General features: G+C 47.0%; 1 protein-coding gene and 2 long non-coding RNA genes across 6 annotated transcripts in view; all 3 read right to left on the reverse strand.

The window, feature by feature from the left end:
* LOC135515909 (F-box DNA helicase 1-like) overlaps window positions 1-874 on the reverse strand; it is a 41684-nt gene extending 40810 nt beyond the window's left edge. For all 3 annotated transcript variants that reach the window (XR_010451871.1, XR_010451870.1, XM_064939772.1), the window contains exons 1-3: window positions 809-874; window positions 373-568; window positions 51-176 (exon numbers count right to left, since the gene is read on the reverse strand). Coding sequence is in view for 1 of the 3 variants with exons in the window: in XM_064939772.1 (XP_064795844.1) it covers window positions 51-176; window positions 373-454 (208 nt within the window). In the remaining 2 variants the exon portion in view is untranslated. The remainder of the gene's footprint in view (window positions 1-50; window positions 177-372; window positions 569-808) is intronic.
* Window positions 875-4650: 3776 nt separating this feature from the next.
* Window positions 4651-10254, reverse strand: LOC135515910 (uncharacterized). The gene is made up of 2 exons (XR_010451872.1): window positions 9727-10254; window positions 4651-5475 (listed from the first exon to the last, which is right to left on the reverse strand). It is a non-coding gene; the product is annotated as an uncharacterized LOC135515910 (long non-coding RNA).
* Window positions 10255-10379: 125 nt separating this feature from the next.
* Window positions 10380-11213, reverse strand: LOC135515317 (uncharacterized). 2 transcript variants are annotated; one of them, XR_010451784.1, is made up of 3 exons: window positions 11133-11213; window positions 10697-10892; window positions 10380-10502 (listed from the first exon to the last, which is right to left on the reverse strand). It is a non-coding gene; the product is annotated as an uncharacterized LOC135515317 (long non-coding RNA). The 2 variants fall into 2 exon arrangements; XR_010451785.1 differs by lacking the exon at window positions 11133-11213 and adding an exon at window positions 11042-11080.
* Window positions 11214-13472: the final 2259 nt, after the last annotated feature.

The following is a 13472-nucleotide window of genomic DNA, read 5'->3' on the forward strand; positions in this document are numbered from 1 at the left end:
TTGGTATTTGGATATGGTTTTCCAACTGCCTAATGATTGCACACACACACCTCCTGAGCAGCTGGAAAGTCTAGGTAAGTTGTGGGCGGCAAAAGGAACCTTAGCAAAGTCATCAGTGATCACCACCGTGTCAAACTCCAGACCCTTTGACTTATGGACAGTCCCCAGGATAAAATCTAAGAGATAAAAGAGAAACAGCAGGGGAGGGTTGATAGAAATGAGAAAGATCAGACTCTAATACAAATACAGCAATTCATAACTCTGTGTCTGTACAGTGGTGAGTGTGTGTGTGTGTCTATGTGTGTGCAGTATGTACCTGTGTGCATGTGTGTCTGTACAGTATGTGTGTACAGTATGTAACTGTGTGTGTACCTGCGTGTTGGGCCTCTCTCTCTGTGCAGCCGTAGAGGCGTTCCACCAGCTCAGGGATGTGGCTGTTGTATTTCTCCACCATGGAGAGTTTGCCCTCCAACTCACGGTCCTCTGTTTCTTTTAGCTTAACTCTTCAGTCCAAAGTAGCCCCCCAGACTCTGCTGGGTGAACCTACGGATGAAGCTGTCCTTGATGCCTAGAGAACAGGGAGAGAAGGAGAAGGGAGCACGTTTAAAAAGGGAGAGAGCTAGTTACACTGCAGAGTAGAGCTAAACCTATTGACACAAAAGAACCTACCAATAAAACAATGAGCATTGAGAGAGCCAAGGCAGGATACTGTCTTACCAAAAACAGATGTCACATAAGTACAACATAGTAATTCACTTGTATTAGAATTGCAGAACTGAGGCAAGGGGCAGTGTGTTGCGTCACTCACCTCGAGAGCGGTTGTTTTCTGGCTGCATCAGAACCCAAATGTCCATGATTCTGTTCAGCCCAGAATTCTCCACCCCCTGGAGGGGGGGGGGGGTGCAGCCTACAGCGGGGTTGGCATCGGTGAGTCTGATTGCTTGGTCGAACACGGAGACGTTAGAGCGAGACAGCACTGCTAACTTACCCCGGCCAGGACTCAACCCTGTAGTCAGGGGACGCAGTGAGTCCACAGCCTTACCCCACACACAGCCTGTGGATGGACAGACAGACATGCACCTTAAAGAGCAGGTTGCACTATATACTTCCACAAATCTAACGAAGTAGGTTGATGATATTCCACCTAAAAACAGTCTTTATGCAAAAACGTAATAAAAAAATACATATTTTCTCCATTTGAATTACATTGATCAAAAACTAAAATATATTGCATCTTTGATGTCACGAATGGAACAGCCTGGTGGTGGCAGCAGTGAACTACAACCTCTGTTTACCGGCATGCACGTTTGGTCAAAATGCGAGAAGATGGGAAGAAACCGACTGGTGAGGTTAAGGCGGGCAGACTGGGCCAGGGGAACACCTGGTGCTTCAGTCATATGCGGGGCTCAATTTCCCTCTAAACGATTGCGATGCCTACCAACAGTGGAAGAGTGATTTTTTTTTAATTATGAAACTAGCCAACTAAGTGCACCGGGCCATGCAAAACGAACTGGCCCACTTGTCGTATTGGGACTTTATTTGAAGGATGAAACAAATCAGAATGTTTAATAGCAACCTAATTCTGCAATCTTCCATTTACAACAAACTGATCTAATCAGAACCAAATAAACAAATAAGAACATAGTCGTCATGGAACACTATGGATATTTTACCGGCATGTTTACACAATTCAGAAAATCTACTTTAGACCTAGAAATATGAAGTAGGTGGACAAAGTAAACAACATAATGGGTCACTTTCAGTGACAACTAAGAGCGATAAAGCGTGAGGCTAAACTCCTTTGTTTTGGTCCCATACCTACCCGCTCTAAGAGCAAAAATTGAAGCCATGTGAAGATGCTGTGTGAAGGTGTGAGAGCGAAGTCTTGCATTTTGCTAAACGCAACGTAATTTTGCTGAGTCAACCTTCAAAAGGCCCAGTGTAGCCGTTCTTATATATAATTTCTGGGTAACAATTAAGTCCTTTACTGTCATAGTTTTACATTAAAATGGTCACAAAGAAACATACCTTTTAAGCAAATAACTATTTTTCAAGCAGGAATGTTGCTGTCTGAGTTGGGAGGGAAGGGCACCAAAGCGGTGCATTAACCACAAAGTGGATCAATCCCCGAGCAGAGTGGTCTAATGGGAGGGATATTTAATCTGAAAAGTAGCTGTTATTAGCCGAGAGGTTTGGAACTCTTGTTATTATATTCATGTACAGTCGTGGCAAAAAGTTTTGAGAATGACACAAATATTAATTTTCACAAAGTCTGCTGCCTCAGTTTGTATAATGGTAATTTGCATATACTCCAGAATGTTATGAAGAGTGATCAGATGAACTGAAGTTAATTGCAAAGTCCCTCTTTGCCATGCAAATGAACTGAATCCCAAAAAACATTTCCACTGCATTTCAGCACTGCCACAAAAGGCCCAGCTGACATCATGTCAGTGATTCTCTCGTTAACACAGGTGTGAGTGTTGACGAGGACAAGGCTGGAGATCACTCTGTCATGCTGATGGAGTTTGAATAACAGACTAGAAGCTTCAAAAGGAGGGGGGTGCTTGGAATCATTGTTTTTCCTCTGTCAATCATAGTTACCTGCAAGGAAACACGTGCCGTCATCATTGCTTTGCACAAGAAGGGCTTCACAGGCAAGGATATTGCTACCAGTAAGATTGTACCTAAATCAACCACTTATTGGATCATCAAGAACTTCAAGGAGAGCGGTTCAAATGTTGTGAAGAAGGCTTCAGGGCACCCAAGAAAGTCCTGCAAGCACCAGGACCATCTCCTAAAGTTGATTCAGCTGCGGGATCGGGCACCTCCAGTACAGAGCTTGCTCAGGAATGGCAGCAGGTAGGTGTGAGTGCATCTGCACGCACAGTGAGGCGAAGACTTTTGGAGGATGGCCTGGTGTCAAGAAGGGCAGCAAAGAAGCGACTTCTCTCCAGGAAAAACATCAGGGAAAAACTGATATTCTGCAAAAGGTACAGGGATTGGACTGCTGAGGACTGGGGTAAAGTCATTTTCTCTGATGAATCCCCTTTCCGATTGTTTTGGGCATCCGGAAAAAAAGCTTGTCCGGAGAAGACAAGGTGAGCGCTACCATCAGTCCTGTGTCACGCCAACAGTAAAGCATCCTGAGACCATTCATGTGTGGGGTTGCTTCTCAGCCAAGGGAGTGGGCTCACTCACAATTTTGCCTAAGAACACAGCCATGAATAACACATCCTCCGAGAGCAACTTCTCCCAACCATCCAGGAACAGTTTGGTGATGAACAATGCCTTTTCCGGCACGATGGAGCACCTTGCCATACGGCAAAATTGATAACTAAGTGACAAAACATCAATATTTTGGGTCCTAATGGGAGGGATATTTAATCTGAAAGTAGCTGTTATTAGCCGAGAGGTTTGGAACTCTATTTGTTATTATATTAATGTATACGGCCTGGTGATGTTACCAGGAAAGCCGAAACTCCACCCGGGAAATTGACATCAACAAAAATCACAGTAGCAATCTTTCCCCATTGAAAGCTGTGCAGCCAAGCCTGAATTCAAGCAATATTGACACACATAGTTTAAATTTGGATTATAGCTCCTGTCCAAATGTTGTGAATACTCTTTGGCCAGTTTATTAGGTACACCACCTCGTTCACAAAAATGGTTCACTCCTACAGACAGTGAGATTAGTGGCCTTGGCTTGCTACATAAAACAGACAGTCATTGTGGTACTCAGTTACGATTGAATGTTAGAATATTCAAAACTAGTGACTTGAGACTTTCGTGGTACGATCGTCGGTGCCAGGATCTCAGAAACAAGAAGTGGCTTTAGTAGGCACGCAATCACGAACAGTGGACAATTGAGGAGTGGAAAAACACCTGGTCTGACGAATCCAGGTTCCTGTTGTGTCATGCTGATGGCTGAGTCAGGATTTGTGTCCATGGCCCCATAGTGCCTGGTATCAACAGTACAGGCTGGTGGCGGTTGTATAATGGTGTGGGGAATGCTTTCCTTGCATACGTTAGGTCCCTTGATACCAAGTGAGCAATGTTTCCATGCCCCAAAACATTTAGGCTGTTCTGGAAACAAAGGGGGTCCGACCAGGTACTAGATGGGTGGACCTAATACACTAAGTGTATATTCATGTCATAGTCACCAGTCAACTCCACTACAATCAAAGGTTACTTAAACTTCAACCAGTGAATGCTAGTGATGGCTAGCTATGCTTGCTCTTCTACCAGTCAGTTTTAATAAGTTTTAGCATGCTAATAGAACATTTTTATATTTTAAAAGGGGTTATGCAGTAGGTTGATAACGATATCACCAAAGTATGTTGCATTGGACATTTCAAACAACATTCCCAGCTAATGAGAAAACATGGCATTTAATTTAGAGAATGAACAAGATTGGACTAGGCAACCTTAGAGATAATTTGAATGGGTGCCAATGGCAGATTGAGGAATTTTAAAATCCGTACCCCAGTACGACCCATGTTAACATAGAGGGCCAGGAAATAACACGGACTTTAAAGAATTGCCACTTGTAAAGTGTTAACTGTAAAATATTAGCTGTTGTACAATCTGATACAAACACAGGGAAAAAAATGTAGACATGAAACATTGCGGTTTTGAACACAGACACAGGTCTCATCCCATATGGCAGTTTGCACTTTATATAGCATTCCAAATTAACCACAAAACTTGTCTTTACCGTTTCCATTAGAGTATTAGCAACTGTGTCTTTATGGAAACAATGGACATGACTTATGATGATGCTTATGTTGTTAACCTCAAAGTACTCAAACTGAAGACAAATGTTTCTTTTGTTATAATTTTAAAAGACATCACATATAAAACAGATTTTAAAAAGTAAAGTAGAAAATGACACGTATTTAAAGACAGGACTGAAGTTGTTATATTTTGCAGCAAAGAAAATGCACCACACTAAAAAGCAAGACATATCGATTTCACAATAATGCCATTCTGCCCCAAACATTTCTCCAAATCAGCAAGGAACACAACTTTAGACTAACAGAGATCATGGGGGGCAGCTCTAGGCCAATGATCATCAAGGGTACCACGTTGTCAGTGTCTCTAGGTGCTAGGAGATTGGCGGAGTAATAACTCTGTCCCACACTGTTACCTTCTGGTCCATAATTGGCTAGTTCAAATGCCTATTACGCAGACTGATTTTTCCCCCAAGACAACATCAGTGAAAAGGTCCATGTCTCATGTTGTGTGGGTGTGTTTTCTGAACAGTTCAAGCAGCATGTTGAGTTTGCGTGTGTACGTGAGCGTGTCCCCTCAGAAGAGAGCCATCAGCAAAGCGTAGTTGATGGGCAGGTTCAGGCGCTCCTCGGTCACTGGCAGGACCTTGAGCAGTTCTGGGGAGGCTAGGAGACTGGCCGTGGGGCCGACACGCTGCAACACACACGCCCCACACATAGGACCTCCATCGTCTGCACTATCCATCTACAACACACAGAGAGTCAAGTTAGTCACACACAATGTCACACCCTGATCTGTTTCACCGGTCTTTGTGATTGTCTCCACCCCCCCTCTTCAGGTGTCGCCCATCTTCCCCATTATCCCCTGTGTATTTACACCTGTGTTCTGTCGGTTGCCAGTTCATCTTGTTAAGTCTACCAGCATTTGTCGTCTCAGCTCCTGCTTTTCCCCAGTCTCTCTTTTTTCTCATCCTCCTGGTTTTGACCCTTGCTTGTCCTGTCTCTGAGCCCGGCTGCCTGACCACTTTGCCTGACCCTGAGCCTGCCGTCCTGTACCTTTGCCCCACTACTCTGCTAATCAAACCCCTGCATGCCTTGACATGTTGTTTGCCTGCCCTGTTGCTGTAATTAAAATTGTTACTTCGACACAGTCTGCATCTGGGTCTTACCTTCAAACCTGATAGTACGAACTGGCACTGACACTGACTGAAGCAGCAGACCTGGGCCAGCTGCGCGACGACATCTCCTCCCAAGGAGCCACCAGTGGGAGGCACGTGGAACTGCTTCGAGGCCTTATGAATGGGGTTCAAACGTTGCCTGAACGCCATGACCGGGCATTGGACATTTTGCTGGAGCAATTCCGCTTGTTTTTTTTGTGAGGCAGCCTACCACGGTGGTAACCCCAAAGACCCTCAGTAACCCAGCTGCTAGCAGCGCCATCTCATCGGTCACTCCACCTTCTCTGGAGCCCCGATTACCTCCCCGGAACGCTTCAATGGAGAGCTGAGCACCTGTCAGACGTTTCTAGCTCAGTGTGCCCTCATTTTCGAACTTCAGCTCTCCTCCTTCACCTCGGATCGCTCCAAGATAGCCTATTACGCTGATGTCTTGGAGGGCTCTTACCTGGGCTACTGCTGTATGGGAAAAACAGCCGGCCATATGCGTTAGTCTGGAGGAGTTCACGGGAGAGGTGAAGAAGGTTTTTGAAGTCCCGTTCTCTGGGAGAGAAGCTGCGCAGGACTCCCGCAGTGTGGCAGACTATGTGGTGGATTTCCGAACGTTGGCAGCGGAGAGTGCTTGGAACTAGGAAGAACTGTTCGATATGTTCCTGCACGTCGTCTCGGAGGTGGTCAAGGCCGAACTTGCAGCTCAGAAGTTACCTACGGATCTTGATTCCCTCATCACTTTGACCATACGAATCGATTGCCGACTATGGGAACGACGGAGGGAGAGGAAATTCGACTTCACTCGCACGTCCAGGGATTTCAATTTGCCCGAGTCATCCCGGAAGTCCCCGCCGATTCCGTTGCAGAAAGAACCCGAGGCTTCCCGACCTTCCCCGAAAGTCGCCGAGGACGGCTGAGTGACCGCTTCCCGATCCTATGCAACTAGGTAGAGCTGGGGTATCGCCTGAGGAACGGCAATACAGGATCAACACGAAGAATTGTCTATATTGCAGGACACTTGGTCATTTTGTGTCCTCTTGTCCTTTAAAAAGACCAGGCACACTGGTCAGAGCGAGTACTCTGGTTGGCCATATAGAGAAGTTTCCTGCTTCCCTTGCTCACCACCTTGTTAATGCCATTCTACTGTGGGGAAACCCGTCTAAATCTCTCCTGGACCTCAATGAATCTGGGGCCAATGAAAGTTTTTTGGACGCTACCCTAGCTTCCGAGTTGAACATTCCCATTCAGCCCCTCAACATTCCCATGGATGTTAGAGTGCTGGTCGGGCACGCTATAGGCTGGGTCACTCATATTACCACTCCCATTAACCTTCGTTTGTATCAGGGAATCACAGCGAGACTATTCAATTCCTGCTTATCAAGTCTCCAAAGATTCCTGCGGTATTGGGATTCTCTTGGCTCCAGTGATACAATCCCCTCATGAACTGGTTGACTGGTGCCATCATGGGCTGGAGCCGGTTCTGCCACGCCCAGTGTCTGAAGTCAGCGCAACTTGCCACGGGATGTTTTCCTGGGGGCTCGGACGGTGCCCCGGACCTCTCTGCCATTCCAGCGGAGTACCAGGCCCTTTGGGAGGTGTTCAACAAGGCCCGGGCCACTTCGCTTCCGCTGCATATGACTACTGGATTGACCAACTCCCTAGTACTACTCCGCCCCAGGGACGACTGTACTCACTGTCATCACCGGAGACCAAAGGTATGGACGCCTACATTGGGGACTTCCTAGCTGCAGGATTTATTGTGTCCTTCGTCCTCTCCCTCCGGCACAGGGATCTTCTTTGTGGTGAAGGACAAGACCCTGCGCCCGTGCATTGACTACCGGGGACTCAATGACATAAAGGTGAAGAACCGCTACCACTCATCTCCTCAGCCTTCGACCCGCTCCAGGGTGCCACCATGTTTTCCAAGCTGAATCTAAGGAACGCCTACCACCTTGTGCGGATACGGGAGGGGGATGAGTGGAAGACTACCAGCAACACGGCCAGCGGCCACTACGAGTATTTGGTCATGCCATTTGTCCACACCAACACCCCTGCTGTGTTCCAGGCTCAGGTAAATGATGTTCTCCGTGACATGTTGAACCGGTTCGTCTTTGTCTACATTGATGACATCCTCGTCTTCTCCCGCTCCCCCCAAAAACATGTGCTCCACGTCCGACTGGTTCTTCAACGCCTCCTGGAGAACCAGCTGTTTGTTAAGGCAGAGAAGTGAGGGTTCCATTCTGGGGCACATCATCTCTGCTAGGTGTGTCCAGATGGATTCCGGGAAGGTGAACGGTGGTGGATTGGCCCCAGATAACCAGATGTTCTTGCCTGCCACCCGGGCTCCTGCCGGACCCTGGCTTTTGGTGGCCCACCATGGTCCCCGAAGTCTCCGCATTTGTCGCCGCTTGCACGGTGCACAAAACAAGACTCCGACAAGCTCCGGCTGGTCTCCTCCAACCTCTGCCTGTCCCTCACGTCCCTGGTCCCACATCTCCCTGGACTTTGTCACGGGTCATCCCCCATCTGATGGCATCACCGCCATCCTGACTGTGGTGGATCGGTTTTCCAAAGCCGCCCACTTCATTCCTCTCCCTAAACTACCCTCTGCCAAGTAGAAGGCACAGCTCATGGTGCAGCACGTCTTCCGGATCCATGGACTACCGGTCGACATGGTCTCTGACCGGGGCCCCAGCTCGTTAAGGCTTTCTGCACCCTCACTGGGTCATTGGCCAGCCTGGCCTCCGGATTCCACCCCCAGTCCAACAGCCAGACGGAGCGAGACAACCAGGATCTGGAGACTACTATACGCTGCCTGGTCTCCCCCAACCCCACCTCCTGGAGCCAGCAGCTGGGGTGGGTCGAATACACCCGCAACACCTTTCCCTGGAATCAGCCCCCGCTTTTCCCAAAGCAGGAGGAAGAGATCATCATTCCCTCTGCCCAGATGTTAGTCCGCCACGATCGTCTTACCTGGAAGAGAGCCCGGTCGGCCCTCAAGACCACCTCCAGGTATCGATGACAAGCAGATCACCATTGGACCACGGCTCCCCGGTTTATCGTCTCAGGTATGGCTATCCACCCGGGATCTGCAACCTCCGGGTTGAATCCCACAAACCCTCCCCCCGGTTTATAGGGCCTTTTCCCATCTCCAAAATTATTAGCGCATCTGCTGTTTGTCTTCTGTTGCCCAGTACCCTTTATATACATCCCACCTTTCATGTGTCCAGAGTTAAACCCATGTCTCACAGCCCTTTGTCTCCTGTTTCCATCTTTCCCATTATCCACTGTGTACCTGTTCTATTTTCATCTTGTTTGTCAAGTTCACCAGCATTTGTCTCATCTCCTGCTTTTCCCCAGTCTCTTTTTCCTCGACCTCCTGGTTTTGACCCTTGCCTGACCCATCTGAGCCCGCCTGCCTGACCATTCTGCCTGCACCTTTGCCCCAACTCTGGATTACTGACCTGTGCCTGACCCGACTCCTGAAGTCTTGTACCTTTCCCACACTACTCTGGCTATCGACCCCTGCCTGCCTTGACCTGTCGTTTGCCTGCCCTGTGCTGTAATAGACAGTGTCACTTCGACACAGTCTGCATCTGGGTCTTACCTTCAAACCTGATACACAAACTTTGTGAATGAACAGGAGTTCACCATCTCAACTACGACTGCTACAGTTGGCTAACAGGTCTGACTGGTTAGCTGTTGGTGGAATGTGGGACATCCTTTTAGAACTTCTGCACCCACACCTGTCTGAAATGATCAGGTCTGGTTGAGAGACATTGCAAATCAGAATGTGGTATGGTGGTAGGGAGGAGGAAGTGGGGCCTTACGTATTGGAGTGGCAGCTTGCACATGGCGAGGGGCCAGACGGGCATGATGTGGTTATGACACTCCCGCACGGAGCAGCATGGGGGCTGTCCCTCGGTCAGCAGGGTGCTGGTCAACTCTGTCCTCAGGAAGTACTCCTGGGGAACAACAGGAAGTTAAAGGGATTTATTAACCATGGGAGGAGTTACCACCAGGCTATGGGAAGAGGCTTTCACAGAACACAAATTCAGTTGGAACACATTCACTTGCACAGTTACGTGTTCATTTGCGTCACATAAATGTCACCCAAAGAGGAATGAGGCTTTCTCAGAATACATTACCACAACATCCTGCTTCAATGAACAGCTTGTACATTTCTCTGAGAAGATGCTTGAGAAATAACACACATAAAAGAAAGAAAGACTGGGAATAGGAGAGAGTTAAGTAGAGCGAAAGAGTGTTAGAGAAGTGATGGAGAGGATCATGGAGGGGTAGAGGGGGTGGAGTAGAAGAATAGAGAGAGAGAAGATAAGAGGGATGAGTGTAGTGGAGGGGGTCAGTGCCAGTTCTGATTTGGCGTAGGCCATAGACCAATGCAACCAGTCATTGGCCTTAGATAAGAGTTGGTATTTGGATATGGTTTTCCAACTGCCTAATGATTGCACACACACACCTCCTGAGCAGCTGGAAAGTCTAGGTAAGTTGTGGGCGGCACAGGGAACCTCAGCAAAGTCATCAGTGATCACCACCGTGTCAAACTCCAGACCCTTTGACTTATGGACAGTCCCCAGGATAAAATCTAAGAGATAAAAGAGAAACAGCAGGGGAGGGTTGATAGAAATGAGAAAGATCAGACTCTAATACAAATACAGCAATTCATAACTCTGTGTCTGTACAGTGGTGAGTGTGTGTGTGTCTATGTGTGTGCAGTATGTACCTGTGTGCATGTGTGTCTGTACAGTATGTGTGTACAGTATGTAACTGTGTGTGTACCTGCGTGTTGGGCCTCTCTCTCTGTGCAGCCGTAGAGGCGTTCCACCAGCTCAGGGATGTGGCTGTTGTATTTCTCCACCATGGAGAGTTTGCCCTCCAACTCACGGTCCTCTGTTTCTTTTAGCTTAACTCTTCAGTCCAAAGTAGCCCCCCAGACTCTGCTGGGTGAACCTACGGATGAAGCTGTCATTGATGCCTAGAGAACAGGGAGAGAAGGAGAAGGGAGCACGTTTAAAAAGGGAGAGAGCTAGTTACACTGCAGAGTAGAGCTAAACCTATTGACACAAAAGAACCTACCAATAAAACAATGAGCATTGAGAGAGCCAAGGCAGGATACTGTCTTACCAAAAACAGACGTCACATAAGTACAACATAGTAATTCACTTGTATTAGAATTGCAGAACTGAGGCAAGGGGCAGTGTGTTGCGTCACTCACCTCGAGAGCGGTTGTTTTCTGGCTGCATCAGAACCCAAATGTCCATGATTCTGTTCAGCCCAGAATTCTCCACCCCCTGGAGGGGGGTGCAGCCTACAGCGGGGGTTGGCATCGGTGAGTCTGATTGCTTGGTCGAACACGGAGACGTTAGAGCGAGACAGCACTGCTAACTTACCCCGGCCAGGACTCAGCCTTACCCCACACACAGCCTGTGGATGGACAGACAGACATGCACCTTAAAGAGCAGGTTGCACTATATACTTCCACAAATATAACGAAGTAGGTTGATGATATTCCACCTAAAAACAGTCTTTATGCAAAAACGTAATAAAAAAATACATATTTTCTCCATTTGAATTACATTGATCAAAAACTAAAATATATTGCATCTTTGATGTCACGAATGGAACAGCCTGGTGGTGGCAGCAGTGAACTACAACCTCTGTTTACCGGCATGCACGTTTGGTCAAAATGCGAGAAGATGGGAAGAAACCGGCTGGTGAGGTTAAGGCGGGCAGACTGGGCCAGGGGAACACCTGGTGCTTCAGTCATATGCGGGGCTCAATTTCCCTCTAAACGATTGCGATGCCTACCAACAGTGGAAGAGTGATTTTTTTTAAATTATGAAACTAGCCAACTAAGTGCACCGGGCCATGCAAAACGAACTGGCCAATACTTGTCGTATTGGGACTTTATTTGAAGGATGAAACAAATCAGAATGTTTAATAGCAACCTAATTCTGCAATCTTCCATTTACAACAAACTGATCTAATCAGAACCAAATAAACAAATAAGAACATAGTCGTCATGGAACACCATGGATATTTTACCGGCATGTTTACACAATTCAGAAAATCTACTTTAGACCTAGAAATATGAAGTAGGTGGACAAAGTAAACAACATAATGGGTCACTTTCAGTGACAACTAAGAGCGATAAAGCGTGAGGCTAAACTCATTTGTTTTGGTCCCATACCTACCCGCTCTAAGAGCAAAAATTGAACCCATATGTGAAGATGCTGTGTGAAGGTGTGAGAGCGAAGTCATTCATCTTGCTAAACGCAACGTAATTTTGCTGAGTCAACCTTCAAAAGGCCCAGTGTAGCCGTTCTTATATATAATTTCTGGGTAACAATTAAGTCCTTTACTGTCATAGTTTTACATTAAAATGGTCACAAAGAAGCATACCTTTTAAGCAAATAACTATTTTTCAAGCAGGAATGTTGCTGTCTGAGTTGGGAGGGAAGGGCACCAAAGCGGTGCATTAACCACAAAGTGGATCAATCCCCCGAGCAGAGTGGTCTAATGGGAGGGATATTTAATCTGAAAAGTAGCTGTTATTAGCCGAGAGGTTTGGAACTCTTGTTATTATATTCATGTACAGTCGTGGCAAAAAGTTTTGAGAATGACACAAATATTAATTTTCACAAAGTCTGCTGCCTCAGTTTGTATAATGGTAATTTGCATATACTCCAGAATGTTATGAAGAGTGATCAGATGAACTGAAGTTAATTGCAAAGTCCCTCTTTGCCATGCAAATGAACTGAATCCCAAAAACATTTCCACTGCATTTCAGCACTGCCACAAAAGGCCCAGCTGACATCATGTCAGTGATTCTCTCGTTAACACAGGTGTGAGTGTTGACGAGGACAAGGCTGGAGATCACTCTGTCATGCTGATGGAGTTTGAATAACAGACTAGAAGCTTCAAAAGGAGGGGGGTGCTTGGAATCATTGTTTTTCCTCTGTCAATCATAGTTACCTGCAAGGAAACACGTGCCGTCATCATTGCTTTGCACAAGAAGGGCTTCACAGGCAAGGATATTGCTACCAGTAAGATTGTACCTAAATCAACCACTTATTGGATCATCAAGAACTTCAAGGAGAGCGGTTCAAATGTTGTGAAGAAGGCTTCAGGGCACCCAAGAAAGTCCTGCAAGCACCAGGACCATCTCCTAAAGTTGATTCAGCTGCGGGATCGGGGCACCTCCAGTACAGAGCTTGCTCAGGAATGGCAGCAGGTAGGTGTGAGTGCATCTGCACGCACAGTGAGGCGAAGACTTTTGGAGGATGGCCTGGTGTCAAGAAGGGCAGCAAAGAAGCGACTTCTCTCCAGGAAAAACATCAGGGAAAAACTGATATTCTGCAAAAGGTACAGGGATTGGACTGCTGAGGACTGGGGTAAAGTAATTTTCTCTGATGAATCCCCTTTCCGATTGTTTTGGGCATCCGGAAAAAAAGCTTGTCCGGAGAAGACAAGGTGAGCGCTACCATCAGTCCTGTGTCACGCCAACAGTAAAGCATCCTGAGACCATTCATGTGTGGGGTTGCTTCTCAGCCAA

Source organism: Oncorhynchus masou, chromosome 27 (assembly GCF_036934945.1).
Source record: "Oncorhynchus masou masou isolate Uvic2021 chromosome 27, UVic_Omas_1.1, whole genome shotgun sequence".
Lineage (NCBI taxonomy): Eukaryota > Metazoa > Chordata > Actinopteri > Salmoniformes > Salmonidae > Oncorhynchus > Oncorhynchus masou.